Source organism: Mixophyes fleayi, chromosome 2 (genome assembly GCF_038048845.1).
Source record: "Mixophyes fleayi isolate aMixFle1 chromosome 2, aMixFle1.hap1, whole genome shotgun sequence".
Lineage (NCBI taxonomy): Eukaryota > Metazoa > Chordata > Amphibia > Anura > Limnodynastidae > Mixophyes > Mixophyes fleayi.
In genome coordinates, this window is record NC_134403.1 from 286095526 (window position 1) to 286118096 (window position 22571).

The 22571-nt window shown below is 40.3% G+C and overlaps 1 protein-coding gene across 6 annotated transcripts in view; it reads left to right on the forward strand.

Annotated features, from left to right (window-relative positions):
• LOC142139057 (transcription factor ETV7-like) overlaps nt 1-22571 on the forward strand; it is a 49517-nt gene that overhangs the window by 10192 nt on the left and 16754 nt on the right. Inside the window, exon 1 of one of the 6 annotated variants that reach the window (XM_075196324.1) lies at nt 11997-12332. The exons of 2 other annotated variants lie outside the window; for them this stretch is intronic. In XM_075196324.1, coding sequence (XP_075052425.1) covers nt 12291-12332 — 42 coding nt within the window. In that variant the 5' untranslated portion in view covers nt 11997-12290. Of the gene's footprint in view, nt 1-11996; nt 12333-20922; nt 21137-22571 lie in introns of those variants that run through there. 3 more of the 6 variants (XM_075196323.1, XM_075196319.1, XM_075196321.1) reach the window with 3 other exon arrangements.

Sequence of the window (22571 nt, forward strand, 5' to 3'; positions counted from 1 at the left end):
CTGGGCATAAGACCAAAAATCCACCTCTTATGTGTGCAATTATTTTTACACAAGCCTGGACAACAGTTTTCCAGCCATTTGTAGTGTTTGTAAAGCCACACTCAGTAGAGGTAGGGACCTTAACCATCTAGGATCCTCATCCATGTTACGGCATTTGAAGCGAGTTCATGGAAAGCTGTTGGGAAAATCAGAAACTTATGTTAAAAAAATAACAACAAGCAGTCCAGCATCATCTACCTCCCTTCTCTCATCTAGATCCCAGCACCTGCAATCTACACCCCCAACACTTTCATAATCAATATCCCCAGAAGTGACGGGAGTTAGTCCTGCATCCAAGTTGCTAAGGCTAGATGGCTCCTCCACTAACCATGATTCCTCTGAAGAATTATTGAGCATTAGTCCTGCTGCTGCTGCTGCTGCTGCTGCTGCTGCGGGTGGATCTTCAACCCAGAAGAAGACTACTAGTAGTTTACAACAATTGACTGTTAAACAATCCTTTGCTAGAGGAAGAAAGTAAGAAAGCTGTCACCCAGTCGCAAAGCGGATCACAGACGCCATGGGGACTATGCTAGTATTAGATCTGCGTCCAATGTCCACTATTAATGCAGCTGGTGTTAGACAAGTACTTGAGGTCTTGTGTCCCCGTTACCAAATTCCATCACAACACCATTTTACTAGAAAATATATTCCTCACCTCTACCAGAAGGTTCGTAAAAATATAATTATTGGGGTAAAAAATGCCATTCTACCCACTGTACACTTAACCACAGATATGGGGACAAGCGGAACTGGGCAAACTAAAGATTATATCACTGTGACAGCCCACTGGGTCGGTGATTCACCTTCACCAGCAGGAACAGCAGCAGCATGTACCCAAGAACGTCACATTTTTCTGAGGCAGGCTACTTTGTGTATTATCTGCTTCTCTAAGAGGCATATTATTATTATTATTATATATATTATTATTAGTGTCAATAGTGTTATCGTGGATAAGGTCACCTCTAAAAAAGAGAAGTTTTCAAAGAGCATCTAAAGATTTGAAGGCTGTGGGAAAGTCTGATTGAGCGTGGTAGGGAATTCCATAAGTGGGGAGCAGCACGGGAAAAGTCTTCAAGGCAGAAGTGAGAGGTGATTATCAGACACGACACAAGGCGCAGGTCAGAGGTAATACTGCTGACAACCTGTTTTAAAAACTAAGGGATGTCATTGCAAAATGGCTTATCCTGCTTGGACTCTCCTGAGGATATGTGATTTCTCATAACGCCACCAATATTGTTAGAGCATTACAGCAGGGGGAATTCCATCACATTTCCTGTTTTGCTCACACAATCAAATTGGTGGTACAGAACTTTATAAAAAATTACAATGACATGCAGGAGATGCTGTCTGTGTCCCAAAAAGTTTAGGGTAATTTTCAGGATTGTGCAACAGCATGTAGGAGAATGCAACAGCTGCAAGAAGTCTAGGTTGAGGGGGACTGTCCAGCGAAGGAGCCATCATCATCATTACCATTTATATAGCGCCACTGATTCCGCAGCGCTGTACAAAGAACTCATTTACATCAGCCCTGCCCCATTGGGGCTTCCAGTCTAAATTCCCTAACATACACACAGACAGAGAAAAAGATAGACTAGAGTCAATTTTTGATAGCAGTCAATTAACCTACTAGTATTTGGAGTGTGGGAGGAAACCGGAGCACCTGGAGGAAACCCACGCAAACACAGGGAGAACATACAAACTCCACACAGATAAGACCATGGTCGGGAATTGAACCCATGACCCCAGCGCTGTGAGGCAGAAGTGCTAACCACTTAGCCACCATGATGCCTGTGAAGAGAGTGCAGACACGGTTAGCTTGAGTCAAGTGATTGCCTTAATTATACTTTTTGAGAAGCAGCTACAGAAATTGAAGGAGGAAATTAAACTAAACAAATCCGCTAACTAGATTGTAATTGTAGATTAAGTACTTAATTCGCTTTACGAGGATCAAATAGCTATTAACATCTTGTAATGACGTCTCCTCCTTCAGTTTATCTGGCAACTGGTTCTAGGAAAAAACTTAGCTTTCCCAAGACACCCAGTGGTGATGCAGATGAGTCAGCACAACATTTTGACATTTGCCCTGCTCTAAAAGAATTGCCCAAAAATCGTGACAGCTCTGCCATAAAATGAACTACAATTTCCATGAGGAAGGCCATTATTGGCAACTACATCAAAGTACACAGACTTCTGTGATGGTGGATTCCAGCGGGGATGAATTAGTATTGTTTGAGGAACATGTACACAATGATGAGGGTGAATATGATGACAGTGTACATTGCAGGTGCTGAAATCTAGCTAAGAGAAGGGAGCTACCTGATGTTGGTATGCTTGGTAATATTTTGGGTAGAATGGCATGTTGGCAATTTTATGTTTTTCTACAGTAAACTTTCACCTTTTTTAGAGAGGTTTTTTTTTTTCTTTTAAATGGTACAAGCTTTTTAGTTACATTTTGGTTTCCCTGACTTAAAACCGCTATGCACTTGAACATAGGCTTTAGCACATCAGGAAGAGGGATTAGTATCATCATGACTGAGACTGGAGAGTGACAACAACAATGTCACTCCTCCTGTTTCTGTATGAGCTATGGCACAGTACAATGTCACTGGAGACTTTTAAGAACACTGACAGCCCTATTATTTCAATTTCTGTTTCAGCACTGAACCCTGCCACCTCTCCTGTTTCTGAGTGAGCTATGGTACAGTAAAATGTAACTGCAGATTTAGAGCAAGCCAGCCAGCCAGCCCTATAATTTCTATTTTAGCACTGACTCTTAGCAATGGAGCACTCCGCTTTGTCTGTTACCTATATAACACAGTAGAATTTGCCTGCAAATTCATGAGACAAGCCTGCTACCCCTCCTATTTGTATTTCAGCAATGACTCTTAGCAATGGAGCTCTTCTCTTTGGGTGTATATAACACCGTACACTTTTTGGTGCAAATTCAGAAGAAAAGCCTGCAAGGACTAGTATTTGTATTTAAGCAATGACAACTAGCAACGCAGCTCTCCTTTTTGTGTTTTACCTATATAACACAGTAGCATTTGACTGCAGAATTACATCAACCCTGTAAGCACTATTATTTGTTTTTTACTGCAATGAGATTTAACACTGGAGCTCTCCTTTCTGTGTGTTACCTATATAACACAGTAGAATTGGACTGCAGAATTACATCAATCCTGTAAGCACTATTATTTGTATTTTTCTGCTCTACACTCTGTACTACCCCTTCTGTGTCCCTCTCTCAAATGGCGCTATCTCGCCGTGGAGGGCGGAATTTATAAAACCGATCCGAGATCCGATGACATAACAATGACGTTTTGCTTTGTTTTCGATTCCGAAAAAGCGCAAAAGTACCGAGCCGACTCAGCTCGGTACTCGGATCCCCTAAGTTTGGGTGTGTTCGGTTCCTGAGGAACTGAGCCTGAGCATCTCTAGTCTTTAGCACAGTCCAATTTGTTTTTTTCTGTAAGTCTTCACATATGCAGGTTATTTTAGCCTAATACAAATAGTATAATTAAGGTTAGTAGAACCAGTTTGTTCAAGTGTTTAATTGTCTAATTAAATATATTGTAAAAACATGTTATAGGTTTTGCTCTAAAATGTATGCATGTAAAGCTGGGTACACACCTAGGCAATCATTCTTCAGATGCAATTTCTGTAACTATTTCACCAACAATTGAAAGTTCCCGATGAGCATGCCACGTCAAGCGTTACACACCTACATAATTTACCTTCAGATCTGTGATCTTCATTTCTCATAACCATCTGCTGAAAAGAGTGTGACACTGTACACACTCTACAGCTATCTGCCTGTGCTGCTGCGATATGGAGTTTGTGGGCTAGATTTACTAAGCTGTGGGTTTGAAAAAGTGGGGATGTTGCCTATAGCAACCAATCAGTTTCTAGCTTTCACTTATTTAGTACGTTCTAGAAAATGACAGCTAGAATCTGATTAGTTGCTATAGGCAACATCCCCACTTTTTCAAACCCGCAGGTTAGTAAATCTAGCCCTGTGAGTGCGTACACACTTCCACATTTACCCAACATCATTCCATCTTTGATTGTGATTTTTAGCAAGTTTAGAAAACCAAGTCAACAAATGCGATGTGTTTTGGTACAAAATAACATGATCGAACACACTCAATATCTGACTAAATTTTTTTGTGCTGTGTACATACAAATATACTGACAAAATGATATACTTTGTAGGCATTTTAGGAATCGCTGAATGAGAAAATGATAATTGATGGTGTCTATCACGGAATTCACAGGGACAGTAGGATTCTTTGCAATCTGCCTGGTTTAACTCTGCCCACCACGGAGGTGTGGAGTCTAACGTGATTTTCACCAAAGACCCCTGCTAGGAGGTTTAGGCTTCACTGCTTACATCCCGCAGATTGTGGTTCTCCGGATGGGTACCAGACAAGACCAGAGTCAGAGTAAGGGCAAAGGCACCGGGGCACATACTCGGTCAAGGTGCCAGCAAGGGGGACAGTGTGGTAGTTGGTGGCTGGCCCCTCCTCCGGGACCAGGGAAGGGAAGGGTGGTGGGGTATGTTAATATTGTGTGTGAGGGTCTTAATATAATGGTGAATTGTAGGTGGGATTAATTATTTAATCGGTGCCATTTTATTTGTGGGGTGATGGTGAGTCAATTTAATTTAATAGTGAGGCCTATTAATTTTAAATGGGGTGATAGGACCCTTAATTTAATGCTGGGTGGTTTGTGAGCTATTAATTAGGTTGTTTGGGGAGAATGAGGTCTATTTATTAAATGTGAATATGAATTATTTAATGACAGTGATGGTTGCAGGAAATAAGTATATTTATTAAACCTAATTGTTATTAATTTATTGTCGGGTAGGGGGATCTCTACTGTAATTTGGGTGGGAGATGGGCTATTAATTTAATGGTGGTCTGTGGGTCATAGCTAATTATTTAATGGTGGGTGCTATTCATTTATTTGTTGAGTGATGGTGGGGCTTCATTTAATAGGTGGCAGGACATTTAATGTAATACTGGGTTGGTTTGGTGCTATTGATTGAATGTGAAGCTGAGTTTAGGGCGGCACTTCATGTTTCAATTGTACTGGGCCCCACAATTTATGATGGCAGAACTGCCAATATGATCCAATATCCTAGAGGGTAAGGAGCAGGCACTAAAGCACATAGGTTCAGAGTTCAAAATCAGGCAGAAACTTACAAAAGCCTTTATCTGTTCATTCACTTGTCTTTACTTTTGTGTAGTACCTGTGGCCCCATATACAAATGGCATACACTTTTATTTGTTTTTTTGGTGTTCAGTAGGTCGAAAATTGGCCTTGAGGGGGACAATACTACAAATATGCTTTCATTTTCATTACAGCCACTGTTTGTTTGCTATAATTGAAGCTGACATGTCAGATCTAGTTAGAGCTGAAACAGACAGTCCCATTTTTATTTATTTTTACTCTGAGAGCTAATCTGAGTGTTCTTACACCCAGTAGCTCTCTTTTCTGCATAGGGGTCTCAGAGATCATCTAATCACAGGGGTGATATAGGATGAGAGAGAACTGCAGTCTGTATACACAGTGTTCTATAAAACACTGTGCAGAAATTATCAAGACGTTAGCAGCTAGCAAAAATATGGCGGACAGTGATAATGATTTTTTATTTCTTCTCTGTTATGTCATCATGTCACTTCACTGCCTGACACCGTGTCACATGACTCATGTGTGAGCCAGAACATGTGTCCAGTAGTAGCTACTTGACTATTCTTTATACTGCCTCACTCAATTCCAGCTCTGCTGCTGGGTCACCCCACCATCTACCCCCCCTTCCCAGCTCCCACATGAACAATAAATAAAAGTTCCAATATATTATATACAGAGCACTGTCACAATATCGGGCACCCTATAGCTATTTTGTCCATAAGGCAATGGTTCTACATCAGTCCCTCTGTTCTTTTTTTTGGACCGATAGATCCACAAGTACCACATTGACCCAATATAGGAAAAAGACTTGCCAATCCTCGCAGTCCTTCAGTAGTCCTCTGATTCTCCAGCCAGTCTAGCAGGAGCCATAATCCCTTGCCAGTCCTGACATGCAGCTCAGGAACAATAAGCATTACAAGATTGAACACCCAATACAGCAAAATGTGCTCTTTATATAGGTGTATATATATATATATATATATATATATATATAAAACCAGTCTCCACTCTCGCCATAATTTCAAATAAGCCTTGGTATCTGATGTCATGGAGGAGTTAAAGGAAACACAATTAACTGTAATAATTCCTTTATCATTTTCAAGTGTGAAAATCACCACACAGTACCAAACTTGGGGTCATGGCCTACCCATCATTGGAGGTCATTGGAGCTGACATGTCATTGGAGGGAGAGCTGAAAATATGACAGAGAGCAGATGAAAGGGTGGTAGACACAACTCCTTAACTTTGCTCATAATCTGCACAGAGAGATAGCATTAGATTATGTCTGGAAAATATATCCCATTGTACTGTCCATTTAATTGTTTTATGCAAAGTAATAAACAGGTTAGGGATCATTCCCTAAGGGTCAGTGTCATTTGAACTTTCCAGTTAAAAATAAAAATATTTAAAAAAGAGAGTGTTTTTAATAAGAGAACATTCCTCTGCCATTCATGCCACAATTACTCAGGCCATCAGTGAAGAGTCAACCAATCAAAATAAGGGAAAATAAGGTGCTGATAAGAGTGAACATGCATGGTGCATAGTTCTCATGGAGCATTAGATATAATGCAGCTCAGTTATCACATGGGGAAAATGGAAACAATATTACAGAAGCACATTTTTATTTTTAACACAAACAGTATATTGTCATTTATGGACTGCTAAAGTGGAAAACATCAGTGCAAATACTTTTTTTGTGGACACCATGGGCCTGATTCTTCAAGGCACATATCCAGGGCTGCCAAGAAGAATTCAGGGCCCGGGTACAACAAATTCATGGGGCCCCCCTCATATTCAAGTAAGCCCCAAAATTTTTTTGCGCCGCCTTACGGCGGCGCAAAACAATTTAGGTGTATGATCATACATTCAGGGGCGTGGCTAGCCAAACGGCGGTGCAAAAATTTGGGGAGGTGTGGTCATGCATTTGGGGGCGTGGCAAACGTGCCATTGGGGCGTGGCTAACATAAAAACCACTAGGCTCTCAATTCGCCGGAGCGTCACATATGTTCAAGCACTCCTGACTTTCAGGACATCTACCACCACAGTGTAGTATACAAACAATGCAGTGTGTACACAAACAGTTCAGTCTTGGCCTACACCTTACATTGGGCACAACATTCACCAAAAATTGGTATTGTCCCTACTAGAATCACAACATTTCACACACTGTGCTGCTCTCTCCTACCTGTTCTTCTCACTTTCTCCACCTGTGGCTGCTGGTTTCTTTAGTTGTGGCTTGTCCGGATCCAGGAATGTTGAAGGACCTATTTTGAAAAAAAAATGGCTACATTTAGAAAATTACAGCCAGCCCCGGCGTTAAATCAATAGCACCCACAATTAATAATTAGGCCTTCCTCCAGCCCCAACATTAAAATAATACTATTCACATTTAATAAATAAACTTCCTGCAAACAGCCCCAGCAGTACCTATTTCTTGCAACCATCACTGCCATTAAATAATTCAGTCACATTTAATAAATAGACCTCATTCTCCCTAAACTCACCCCAACATTCAATAGCCCCCAAAACTTTTTTTCTCCTCTGTTCCTCTCTCCTTTTTTTCCTCCACTGTTCCTCTTTCCCACTTTTTTTCCTCCTCTGTTCCTCTTTCCCACTTTTTTTTCTCCTGTTTCTCTCCCACTTTTTTTTCTTTTCCTCTGTTGCTCTTTCCCACTTTTTTTTCTCCTCTGTTCCTCTCTACCACTTTTTTTTCCTCCTCTGTTCCTCTTTCCCACTTTTTTTCCTCCTCTGTTCCTCTTTCCCACTTTTTTTCTCCTCTGTTCCTCTCTCCCACTTTTTTTCTCCTCTGTTCCTCTCTCCCACTTTTTTTTTCCTCCTTCCCACTTTTTTTTTCTCCTCTGTTCCTCTTTCCCACTATTTTTTCCTCCACTGTTCCTCTTTCCCACTTTTTTTTTCCTCCTCTGTTCCTCTTTCCCACTTTTTTTCCTCATCTGTTCCTCTTTCCCACTTTTTTTTCTCCTCTGTTCCTCTTTCCCACTATTTTTTCCTCCACTGTTCCTCTTTCCCACTTTTTTTTCTCATCTGTTCCTCTCTCCCACTTTTTTTCCCTCCTCTGTTCCTCTTTCCCACTTTTTTCCTCCTCTGTTCCTCTTTCCCACTTTTTTTTCTCCTTTGTTCCTCTCTCCCACTTTTTTTTCCTCCTCTGTTCCTCTTTCCCACTTTTTTTCTCCTCTGTTCCTCTCTCCTTTTTTTTCTCCTCTGTTCCTCTTTCCCACTTTTTTTCCTCATCTGTTCCTCTTTCCCACTTTTTTTTCTCCTCTGTTCCTCTTTCCCACTATTTTTTCCTCCACTCTTCCTCTTTCCTACTTTTTTTTCTCATCTGTTCCTCTCTCCTTTTTTTCCTCCACTGTTCCTCTTTCCCACATTTTTTTCTCCTCTGTTCCTCTCTCCTTTTTTTTCTCCTCTGTTCCTCTTTCCCACTTTTTTTCCTCATCTGTTCCTCTTTCCCACTTTTTTTTCTCCTCTGTTCCTCTTTCCCACTATTTTTTCCTCCACTCTTCCTCTTTCCTACTTTTTTTTCTCATCTGTTCCTCTCTCCCACTTTTTTTCCCTCCTCTGTTCCTCTTTCCCACTTTTTTTCCTCCTCTGTTCCTCTTTCCCACTTTTTTTTCTCCTTTGTTCCTCTCTCCCACTTTTTTTTCCTCCTCTGTTCCTCTTTCCCACTTTTTTTTCTCCTCTGTTCCTCTCTCCTTTTTTTTCTCCTCTGTTCCTCTTTCCCACTTTTTTTTCTCCTTTGTTCCTCTCTCCCACTTTTTTTTCCTCCTCTGTTCCTCTTTCCCACTTTTTTTTCTCCTCTGTTCCTCTCTCCTTTTTTTTCTCCTCTGTTCCTCTTTCCCACTTTTTTTTTAATTCCTCTGTGGCTCTCTGCTTTTTTTCCCTCCTCTGTTTTTCTCTCCCCTTTCTTTATAGTACTGTCCATCTCTGTTTTCCTCCCCTTGCCTCTCCGTTTCTTTACTTACCTTTTGTCAACTTCTTTCCTTTCTTTTCTTCTCTTCTGTCAACTTCTTTCCTTTCTTTTCTTCTATCTCCTCTTCTGTCTTCTTTCTTCATGCTGGCTGCAGCGTTCCTCACTGACTGACGGGCGTGACTTGATGACGTCACGCCCGGCAGTCAGTGTGAATGGAGAAGAGGAGAGGAGGGACACGGCGCCGCGCGATCACGTGAGTATCGTTTTTTTTCTTTTTCTTTTTTTCTTCCAGCTCCCCCCACCAACGAATAACCCCCCCCCCCCCCCCCGCGGGAAAAAAAATAAAAAAAAATAAAAATCGCAAAAAAGAAAATTATAAAAAAAGAAAAAAATTTAATTAGCGGAGAGGGCCCGGCCCGGGCCCCCTGGCATGGCCGGGCCCGGGTAAAATGTACCCGCTCCCCCCCCCTCTCGGCGGCCCTGCACATATCTGGCAATTTTGTGTGTATTGTACTGTATTGTAATATCACTCTGCTTATGCCGGGAAACTGTAAATACACTCTGACCACCTATGATTTTAGGGGGAGAACAGGATGCAGGGCCGGTGCAAGGTTTCTGGGTGCCCTAGGCAAAGCTTCAGCCTACCACCCCTCCTGCCCACAATTCTCACTTCCTAGCCCCTCATACACTTGACATTTGTAAAATAGAAAAAGTAAGTCTTACCGCTTCCTGGCTGGCTGGTAAGGCTGCAGTCCTGATGCACTGATTTCCAGGTGTGTACTGATGGCGGAAGCAAAGTGCTGTCCAGGCTTCACTGATGCAGAGGAGAAAACACAGAATATCTAGAGAGGAGGCACCAAATGATAGATTTCATAACAAAACACAACAAAAAAATCACTCACACTGACATGTCCCCAGGTTTCAGCCCGGGGGGCGCAGAGGCGACCGCATCACATCACACGCGATGCGGCCGCGTAATGACGTGGCCGCATCGCGTGTCATGTGATGCGGAAGCCTGTACGCTGACGCGGCCGCATCGCGTGACAGTAATATTAAGAAATTATTGCATCCACGTGGGGGTGGGGGTGGGGGGAGGCGGCCAGCCCGAACAGCCGTTAGACTGAGCAGCCCGGGTGCCCGCTGCCCCCCTGCCTAGCCCGCCCCTGCCTGCTGCCCACCAGCTTTTCTCAAATATGCCACCCGAACGCATTAGCTCTTGTCATACATGCCACCTTCAGTCCACCAGCTTTTTCACATGCCCCCTGCCCACTAGATTTTATTACATATGCAACCCCTGCTCTAATCCCCTTGTCCAACAGTTTTTCTTGAACATGCCCCCCTGTCAAACAGCTTTTTTCTCACATGCCCTCTTGTCCACAAAATGTTAATAAATAAACAACTTAATGCTGTATGTATGTCATTTAGATTACCTTTGTTTATTGTGTATTCTGCAGATTTAAATTATTTATGCTAATAGATAGCCAAATAGTGTGCAAATACTAAGAAAAATAAATGGTTACTCAAACCACAAGTTCCTTTAAATTGATAGTATTTAACTTGTGGGGATTTATGACTGTAACTCCCTCCATTTTCTGTTGCCCCCCTCTCTCTGTCTCCCCATATTTTCTGGTGTCCCCTCCCCCTCTGTTTTCTTTTTACTACCGAAAACACCTTACCTTTTCTCATCTTCTCTGTTGCTTACTACTTCTTTTTTTTCTTCTTATCTTCCATTTTGTGAGCCTCTAGGCACCTACACACTGGCTGGAGAGATGCATATAGGCAGTGCTGCATCACTGTAGTTCCTTTACGTCTAAGCGCCATGAAATAGTGGGTGGGCGATCACAGCGCTAATTGACTGCTGTAACAATGGTTAATGTGTGCAGATACCATAAATAGGTCACTTACAACCGATTCATTTTGTATTAAAATAGCCCATGGGACTGCATCGTTATATGGTTCATCATCCTCAGCTGTTTATATGGATATTGATTGTCTGAAAAATGAGATGCTTCAAACAGCTAATGGGGGTAATGAGTGCCACTATAATAGGTATATCTTAAGGATTACCTGTAGCCACAAGCTAGTGGGTGTAGTGTGTGCCACTTACGTTAAAAGGATATCTCAAGAGTTGCCTAAAACCACAAATTAGGTGACGCAAATACTAAGAAAGTAAATTGCAACTGATGATAAAACGGTGACCAAATAGTAGGGCTCAAAGTGGTACAAGTTATTGTATAAAAAACATTATTTAATCATTCAAATTAAGTTAAAACAAACAGTAAAAATATATATAATATACATAGGTAAAAAGCATGTGTCCATAAATGGGTCCCGGAAGAAAGTAATGGCCAATCTGTACTGGCCCATCTAGCCCACGGCCCTTCGGGCATTTGCCACAAATGCCAGATGGCCAGTCCGGCTCTGGCATGCGCAAAAGGATTTTGCGCAAAAGGATTTTGTTGCGGACTACGCGCATAAAGTCGGCAGATACCTTCCTTAATGTCTCAGGCCCATAGGAGCATATTCAATTGTCCGCGGTTTCCGCCGCGGAAAAACTATTACCAGTATTACAGTAATAGTAAGATGGATTTCAGCTCGCAGCTCCCTGCGCCGCAAGCTGAAATCCAGCGAGAAAAGTACCATAATACCGGTATTTACGCACACTATTACTGTAATGATGGTAATAGTGCGCGCACCACAAGAATTTTGGCTATAACGCCAACAATTGAATATGCCCCATAGTGTCAGATCATTTGCACCAACCAATTATTTTTATCACACTGATTTATGTTACACAACTTGTCCTTATTTATTTCCTGTTTCTGTCGTATCAGTTTGGTTTTAATGTCACTTTCACTTTCTCCTGAACAACCCTGCAGCATAAGGAAATATTTGCCTTCAGCTTATGAACTTCGAACAGAAATTACAGCTCCTGGTGTTGGGGATTCTGAGATCTGTTTCTGGCAGTGAAAATGAATTTTAGTCTTAATGTGGGCATCCAGGATGTTTAACATTGATTTTAAAAATAGATTATGAGAACTTTTCTATAAGCAGCAAACTATTACTGGACAGAAACAATCTGGCATTGCTGTCACTGAATGCTTTAAGTTTCCATACATCTACTGTGGATATGTCAGAGACTTGCAACTATTACACCACGGCTAACCATAAGGTAAGTTAGTGTTTGAGCTTCCTGGGTCCAAAGATATATTGATAGGGTAATTGGTTTCTGATTAAATTGACAGTGGTGTCTGCTTGGATGTTTAAAGTATGGAAAATTGATTGAGGCTTCACTGGCAGGGAGTGATGTGCCTTAATAAAATTAAGTTGTACACTGCTGAGGAATATGCTGGTACTATATAAATAAATAATAATGTTGAAAATTGTAGGAATTTGACTTCCATAAATAAATGTACTTGAACTTTCAGTATTGCACAATATGCAACATTTCATATTGTTCAGTATCTTAACAGCCTGTTAATCTATAGACTGCAGATGGATCAGTGATTACCAGCTTATGCATGTTTTCTGGTTGTTGATTGGGACTGTGCAGTCTGTATGATCTGTGAAGTATTGGTTAATGTTCCCAGTAGACGCTATCCATTTAATGGTGTGTGATGTAACATTAAAGAGACAGTATATTGAAAAATGTACTAATGGGTGTAATATATAGTTATGACCAGCTAAGTTGTGTTATTGCTATTTTTTGTGTGGCCCCTTTTAAACTGGAGGTTGTTGTAGCTGCTCCCATATATGCCTATCTACCTTTCCCTAAGGTTCTCCAGGCTAGCTCAGTCTTTCTTGTATTCCCAGGCTTTGGGTGAACAAAGGGTCATTGCACTGGTAAGTTTGGATGTTGGATATTACAGGTGTATTAATCTAGATCACATCATAGTTGGTAGAATAAATGGGCCCACACCCTCTCTAAGAAAACTCACTCCTTTGTTGAACCCCTATGTGCAAGAGCTGGCACTCACAAGCCCTGGGTACTGTCACTCTGTTTCCTGATTCTACATTGTCCTCCTCAGCAGCTCCCCTGATCTCTTTACATCAGGTTTCTCCATTGTACCTGTCCCCAAGTCCTCTTACTAGGCACAGGGGTATCACACAGCTTACGGGCATTGAACTTTACTGTTTAGCTCAGGTGTCCTATCCTCATCAGTCTTTCTTTCTTTGCAATTAGAATCGCTAGCCTCGGGCTTGCCACTCTATTTGTCCCAATGCATATTCTCCAGCTCATCTAATTTTAATAACCTGGTTTTGCAAAATAACAGCTTGTTTTAGATTGCTCCACAATACTAGGCACCTTCTTTATACTTGACAAGGAACGCCCTTGCTTTACCCAACTGCTCGAGTCAGCCATGGAATGCTGCTTTCAACACATCTGCAATAACAATGGAAACATCTGAATCCAACAAACCGAACAAAATTGCGACTTAGATAAATAATCACATTGGTTTTATGTAGACGCCATCTAACATTAGATAAAAAAAAATCCCACCAACACAGGTCTTATTCACTAACTTTTCAACCATCATATCCCCCCAAAAGTGCCTAGACAAATGTAACTTTAAACAGCAGGACGTCAATTGATTAACCACCTATTGCTATTCTCATGTTGTCTGAATGCAAAACTGCCCTGCAACTACCAAGGTCTCCCCGACACAATCTGAGCGCCTTCACAATGGGTAACAATTAAATGTCAAGTTCGCACACAGTCTCATATCCTCCCAATGCTGCGACAATTGATCTGCACACAACTTCCACCCCAGAAATGCTCTAAAACCCACAAAGCTGTCTACATCAGAAAAGAGGTCCAACAATTAATTAGAAATCTGTGGCCCCAAGCAAAATGTCTGCCCATTATAATGAAGCAGAAACATCCCCAAACAAGCTAGATCCTCCTCAGGTGCTGCGTCATGCAAATGTGAGGTTGATCACAGGAAACATAGGTTGTGCCAGCTGCCAACCACCTGAAAAACCCCTGCACTCTCTCCTGTGTTTCTGCAAGCTTCTCAAACGGCCATGGGATTTATCTCGATTTTCAAAAAGCTGAGGCACAAGGAAATGCCCTACTGAACTCCAAAAGTTTCTTCCAACCACTGCAAAGTATTCACCAAATGCGATCAAATTGCATATTAGGTTATGCTGAGTGCTAATTTTGAAATGGTAATGTACTCCAATGTGAAACCGAAACATACAAAAGGAGTTAGTGAGATGTACTGTCACACACTCCACACTCACAAAAACAGGAGGTTATTTAAAAATGTAAAATGGGTGCTCCAGAGTGCAAAAAGAACTTCTGAAGTGGCTGCGTGACGTCTGCCGTTTTGTGCAAATGCTTCTAGATTTCCACTGGGGCACATTGGTTTGTGGGACAGGAATTGTGCATTTGTCAAAGGAGCAGCAGTTTGCACAGGCAGAGTGTAGGCATTGGGTGAATAAGGGGTTGCTAGCACTGTATAGCAGGTGCAGTGGTGCACTTCATTTTGTGGACCAGTGGTTTACATTGAAGAGTACTGAAATAAGATAAAGGTGAGCACATGGCAGTTTCCACTCCATGAAAGGATTACACCAGCTCTGAGCAGAGATTGTCCTGGCCCAGTGGTTCCCAAACTGTGCCGTGGCTCCCAGAGGTGCCGCGGCGATCTCACAGGGGTGCCTCAGTCAGAGACGTTTGTAAGCAAGGCAGGGAACTTCTTGGTAAATATTTTGGCTTATGGGTGCCTTGAAAAAATTATGGAGACCCTAAGGGTCCCTCAAACTGAGAAAGTTTGGGATTCACTGCCCTATAATTTTAAACTGACCTATTTTATGCTTCCTTGTACACAAAATTTCCACCTGTAATGAAGACAGTCCTTATGGTTTCAGATTCAAATGATTAATATAAACTATTATGTCAGGGTAAATCAAGCATTAATTTAGGAGAAAAAGTTTCATTAAAAGTGGTGGTATTAAAAGGATAAGACTGAGGTTGGGCTTTGATATGAAAGTTACAGGTTTGGATTGTTTAAAGATTTTTCTACCTTTCTGCAAATTAAGGTGTGAACAGTTGGTGTGTGGTGAAAGTCACAGTTCGGGAGTACAATAACCATTTCTGGTGTGTTAGAGTTGTTAAGGTAGTGATTATTCATCTTAGGATGGAACGTAATGTTTTAGTTCATGTTGCCTCCAGAACTCTTTATGGGTAGCTATGAAGCAGCCAGTGTCTGGCTGCTTCATGAGTTGTGCAGGTTGTAACTCGAGGGGTATATCAACTATGTTGTCATCTAATATATGTCCTACATAAACACTGATTAGCCACCTACCTAAAATTGTGTAGGCCTCCCTCGTGCCAAAAAACAGTTCTGTCCAGTCAAGGCATGAACTTCTCAAGACCTCGGAAGGTGTCTTGTGGTTTCTGGCACTAAGATAAAAGCAGCAGATCATATAAGTCCTGTAAGTTGTGATGTGGGGCCTTCATGGCTCTAACTTGTTTCTCCAACACATCCCACAGATGTTCAATTGGATTGATATCTGGCAAATTTGGAGGCCAAGTCAACACCTAGAACTATTTGTCATGGTCCTCGAACCATTCCTAAATCATTTTTGCAATGTGGCAGGGTGCATTATCCTGCTGAAAGAGGCCATGGCTATCAGGGAATACTGTTGCCATGAAGGAGTGTATTTGGGCTGCAACAATGTTTAAGTAGGTGGTACGTGTCAAAGTAACATCCACATGAATGCCAGAACCCAAGGTTTCCCAGCAGAACATTGCCCAGAGCATCACACTGCCTCCGCCGGCTTGCCTTCTTCCTGTAGTGCATTCTGGTGCCATCTCTTCCCCAAGTAAACAATGCACACGCACCCGGCCGTCCAGATGATGTAAAAATAAACGTGATTCATCATACCAGGCCACCTTCTTCCATTGCTCCATGTTCTGGAGCTCACATGCCCATTGTACGTGCTTTTTGTGGTGGACGGGGGTCAGTATGGTCACTTGGTCCGCTCTGTGGCTACGCAGCCCCATATGTAGCAAGCTACATTGAGCTGTGTGTTCTGACACCTTTCTATCATAGTCAGCCTTAACTTTTTCAGCAATTTGTGCTACAGTAGCTCTTCTGTGGAATTGGACCAGATGCCTAGCCTTCGCTCCAAACGCACATCAATAAACCTTGAGGGCCCATGAACCTGTCACCTTTTCACCGGTTGTCCTTCCTTGGACCACTTTTGATAGGTACTAACCACTGCATGCCGGGAACACAAAACCTTTTTTGGAGATGCACTGAGCCATTCATCTAGCCATCAGAATTTGACCCTTGTGAAAGTCTCTCAGATCCTTACACTTGCCCATTTTTCTTGCTTTCAACATATCAATTTCAAAAACTGACTGTCCACTTGCTGCCTAATATATCTCACCCCTCAACAGGTTTGACATTGTATTAATCAATGTTATTTACTTCACTTCTCTGTAGTTTTAATCTTGTGGCTGATTGGTGTATATCCTGATTTATGCCTGTTAGACCATTACAGCGTCAGGGATGCTATTATTATACATTTGTTTTTATATTTGATATTAACATAATTTTTTTTTATTTTTATTTCAGTAATGTTCCTTTATAGCAGCGATACTCAAACCCAGTCCTCAGGAGCTACCAACAGGTCATGTTTTCAGGATTTCTGCCTGAAGAAACATGTGGGATAATTACAGATCCAGAAAATTTGATTAAATCACCTGTGCTTGATTAAAGAAGTCCTGAAAACATGAACTGTTGGTAGCTCTTGAGGACTGAGTTTGAGCATCTCTGTTTTATAGTAATAAAACTGTTGTGGCCCCTCCACTCCAATGGCACACAGTGGATGACTAAGGATTTTATTACAGGGCCAAAGCCCATTTCTCCTAATCTACCTAATATCCTACTCTGGCAAATAGATTTCTGACCTTCTCCCATCAAAAGCTTCCGGGGAAGCCTATTTAAGAAGGATTGTGGTGATACAAGTAAAAGAATCCCACAATCATTTTTATTATTTGTTACTATTTTTAAAATATTTAAATTTTAATTTTTTCAATTAAAAGTGAAACTGGAAACCCAAGTCAGAGCTCGCAGCTCCAGTATGCCAAGTAAACTCTGATGCCCTAGTGAAATTTTGGAATTGATTTGCGACAATACTGGATTTTCTATCACTGCGATTAGCGACAATAGAAAATCGTATTTATCACCATATAAAAATTAATAGCGCCCTATGACTCTTTATTTCAGGCTAATACAAGGGTATTTGACTTTACCCTAGACTTGCCCCTATGACCCTTTTCACAGCATGAATTGAAGGGAACATCAGGGCTGTAATTATTTCAGGTTTTATATTTGTGCAGTTATTATGATCACATTGGTATTCTTGTGACACAGCGCAAGCACTATTTATATTGTGCACACAAAATTTATACAGGGATCTGTTGGGATATCGTTGTAAATGGGTCTGTGTTCAGTGCTATAGAGAATAGTATCTGGTCATAGATTGCTTTATATGCACTGAATGCTTACAACTCTTTAAACTGAAGTGCCTATTGAAAAACATTACTGTGAAAACCATTGATTTCCAAATATGCAGAACCTCTCCAAATATCAATCAGACAAGTTGCCGTAAATAAATTAAAATGCAAATTAAATAGCATTTTAAAAATGACCCATATACTTTGCTTGAGAACTGGAGCTTAGAGCCCTGTGCCAAGACCTATATGTGGGCCCATAAAACAAACAATCCCACAAAGGGTTAATGGCGCACACTATAGAATGGAGAGATATAATTATGTATATCTAAATATAAAGATATGTATATGCATGTATTACCAGAACATAAAATAAATAAATAGAAATGTATATTACAATAAACAGGAATACTCTAGTTTCCCACTGCTGCAAACCCATGGTCTATTGCATATGAACCACTAATGATATTTGTCAGACAAGAAAAAAGCAATATGGCCTGCGCTGTGGGAGACCTGTGACACCTATAGTTAAATCAATATAACTGGAGTCTCTCTTTAGAACCAGAAGAGAATCAGTAAAGACATAAATACTCTAAAAAGATACAATGTTTATTCACCAGACAAAAGCAGTCATGGAAATGGATATAAAATAAGATACAAATAGAAAAACATCACCGGCCAGCAATTAAACCATCAATTGAATCATGTATGGTATAAAAAACCTTCAGTACTGAGGTAGGGAGTTGGATTAATTATAGTAACTGTATTTCTTCAATCCAGTGTAAAACAGCTATTTCCATAGTTCAGAACTGGGTATATCTTCTAAGGGGCTTATAACATCAGCTTAGGCCACCTTATAAGTTGGCAATAATATTCAAGAGTAATTTTCTGTAACCACAACTATATTCCTTCCTATTGTAAATCAAATTAGTATGTTGAAACAGTCATCTGGCTCCCTTTAAACTAGCCGGGATCGTGTCTGTCTTGATAGAATTCAGACGAGTAATGACACACTGCTTACCCGTGTCATCTTCACCCCTCCGGAGGGAATTGTTGTGTAACAACACAGACTTTACTCACAAACCTGCTCCATATGTACCTTCCTGTTTTGCTCTAGGGTACTTAGCGCAATGCTACGTGGCTCTAGATGTAGCCCGCTAATCAGCGGGGTGGTAATTCCTCTTCTTTCAATACTAATTTCCTTAGCGCAATTCCATGCAACTCCAAATGGAATCCCGCTTATACCGAGTGATGGAAACACTCGTTCCGGTACTTCAGTATTGCATATGAGCCGACAGGAATATATTGCAATGTCCGCAGGCAGAGTGAAAAATTGACAGACCTCCCTGATGCGTTTTGTGCCTGTACTTGGCACTTTTTCAAAGCTACTTGAGGTCTGTGAATGTTCTTTAAATAGGGAGCCCAAGTCCCAGGTGTGGTTACTAATTGGGGTTTCCTGTTTGCATTAAATCAACCCACAATCTTATTTCCTGAAGATAAATAACCACATCTATCAAATAATGAGATATATAGACACCAATCATCCAATAAAACCAAAGTATGATGCCTATAGCTTCAGCCATCTGTCAAAAACCCATATAGACCCAAGTAAATGAGAGGAGGAGTTTATTAACCCGTATAGTTACAATCTAAAAAGATCATATAATTTAGAAAACTGAGGAAACATAACCAGTTTCTTAATTGAGACAGTGATGGTCTAAGGCTTCATTCAGACCTGTGGGACATAAAGTGGCTAATTTAAAAATCCACACTGATTCACATAAACATATCTTCATAAATCTATCACCTCTCCTTTCAGTATTTATAACCTGTTCAACCCCTAACACTGTCAGGCTACTAGGGTTGCCTTCATGACAGTCGGCAAAGTTTATAGAGACACCATGGGTACGTATTTTACTCAGAATGTTTCTTCTGTGCTCCCTAAATCGCGTTTTAGTGTCCTAGTAGTTCTGCCGACGTATTGAAGTTTACATTCACATTCTAAGACATACACAATATAGGAACTCTTGCAGTTAATAAATCCTTTTATAGGAAAATTACCACCCGAATGATTAGATTTAATATTTTTGGATTTATTAATAATATGATTACAGGTTAAACATGTTTTTTTTATTACATTTGAAGCAACCATTTGGTCTTTGTAACCAACTCTCCCTGGGATTTTTTTGTAAAGTCCTAAGGGAACTTGGCGCTAAGATTTTCTTAAGGTCTAGATTCTTCTTAAAAATAGCAACAGGCTTTTCTTCAATATGATCACATAAGACATTATACATCTTCAATAAACTAAAATTAGTCTTAATGATGTTAAGTGATTTGTTTAGATTTAGAGTTATATTTTGAAACAAAGGCAGGAGTCTTCGAATTTTCATACTTCTTGGCATTCAATTTTAAGTTTTTGGTGCTTTGAAGAAGAGACTCTCTATTAAGAGACAAAGCATATTCTTTAGTTTTCTATAATAGGGCTTCCGGATATTCTCTAGATCTAAAGGGATCCATCATTATATTCAATTGGTTTCTAAATTCAAGGTCGTTAGAAACAATTCCTTTGTAAATGACCTAACTGACTTTTAGGAATGTTATTCACCCAGGGTCTATGGTGAGCACTCCTAAAGTGCAAAAAACTACAAACATCAGCAGGTTTATTATAATTAGATGTAACAATGTTACCCTCTTTAATAGATAAGGTTATGTCTAAAAAATTGATCTCATGTTTATTAAACGTGTGAGTAAATGTCAAATTAAAGGTATTTTGGTTCAAAAAATTAACAAAATCTAAAGCTAAATCTTGACTACCCTTCCATATAATGAAGAGGTCGCCTATATAGCATCCATAGAGGACCAGGTTCGCGGCAAATGGTCCATCCCATATGAACTGTTGCTCAAAGGTGGCCATATATAAGTTGGCAAAACTCGGTGCGAACCTGGTCCCCATAGAAGTTCCAGTAATCTGTAAATAAAACCGTTTTTCAAACAGAAAATAGGTATGTGATAAAATAAATGCAATTGCCTCCAAGAAAAACATCTTTTTCCCATAGGGAATTTCGCTATCACCCTCAAGATACGTTTTAGTGGCCTCAATACCATTCTTATGTGGGATGTTAGTATAGAGGGCTTGTACATCCAGAGTTAAAAAATTATATTCATTATCCCATTCTATTGACTCCACTAGTCTTAACATATGTATAGTGTCCTTAATATGGGACTTCTGGCTAGAAACATAACCCTGTAGGAAATGATCTATATACATAAGCAAGTTGGACTTGGACCCTACTCCCGAAATAATAGGTCTCCCTGGTGGCAAAACTGGGGACTTGTGTACTTTAGGTAGATGATAAAACACTGGGACCACAGTAGGCTCACTATATAGAAACATATATTCATCTTTCGTTATCGTTCCTTGTCTACATTTCTCTTGAAGGAACATCTTCAACTCCAACTGAAAACTCAGAGTCGGATCATTCTCCAGTGTTTGATAGAAAAGATTGTTGGTAAGTTGTCTCATAGCTTCATTAATATAATATTCTCTATTCATAACCACCATTCCACCCCCCTTGTCTGCCTGTTTAATGACTAGGGAGGAGTCTTTCTGAAGTTCCCTAAGGGCCTGTCTTTCACATCCCGTGAGGTTACCTACTCCCGAAATTCCTAAACACTTTGTTTTGTTATTGTACTTATATTCCAGACTCCCTGTGTTAGTCTTGGAACTACAAAGAGATCTAAAATCATTTAGTGTCTTATTGTCAAAAAGGGTTATAGCTGGACTTTTATGCTGAGTGGGGAAAAAACTTGATCTATTCCTAAAAAATGATTGATTTACAGTATGCTGTTTTCCCCTAGATCTATCTATATCAAATATCAAACTACAATTTTCCTCATCCACATGGTTTTCATTAAATAAAGATTCTAAATCAGACAGACAGTCTATATCTCCACTACCCAATACAATTGGAAGTACATCCCCATCAATGTTCTCAATTTCTTACAAGCAAAAAATCTTTTCCTACATAGATTCCGTACATACTTATTCAAATCTAGGAAAAGATCAAACAATTCTGGTTCCCTACTGGGTGCAAAACTCAAACCTCTTGAGAGCAGACTGATTTGATTATTGGTGAGTTGCTTACTTGAGAGATTAAAAATACCCCCAGTATTTAGTCTATTCTCTTTTTCCTTAACTTTCCTTCGTCCTCCTCTCTTTCCTCTTGATCATTTGGTCTTTTCGGTGTTCTCTGTTGTAGACCATCGTACCTGTTTTGAAGTTGGAATGATTTTCAATTTGGACTTCTTACTAAAAAATCATCATCTGACCTATAGTTCTTTTGCTCAATGGATTTTGGTCTCGCACCTTGCTTATGAAAATCTTTCTCTGAATGAAAGGGAGTTGGCACCATCTTATCGCTTATGTCTATATCCCACGGGATATTTCTTTTATATGAAGGTACATCCCTTCTGTGCTTATACTCTCTATTTCTCATAGGAGAGACATATTCAGAATTATTATTGATTCGAGATGTTCTTTCTTTGTAAGGAGGTCTAGTCATTTTAGGATTTGTGGGACCACTATATCTTTTTTATGGTAAGTTCTCACTCTATCAGATTTATAGTCAATGGTATCCCTGTCAAATTTACCTGACTTCTTGGAAATGAGTTCCTGTTCATATTTTTCTACCCTACTATTTACTGAAGAGTCAAGGTCCCTGAAATCACTATTGGAATTAAAGGGTTTTAATTCCTCCTTCAGAATATCAATCTCCTTAATAGTTTCCTTTACTTTCATATCTCTATATTCTATCAATAATGTCATCAACGAGATTGAACAATTATCCAATGTATTGTTCCATTTTTCAAGTAATCCCGGATTGTCATTGATAGAAAGAGTTTTAAACAATCTTAAACCTTTAGGGATTTTGTTGGTGTCTATAT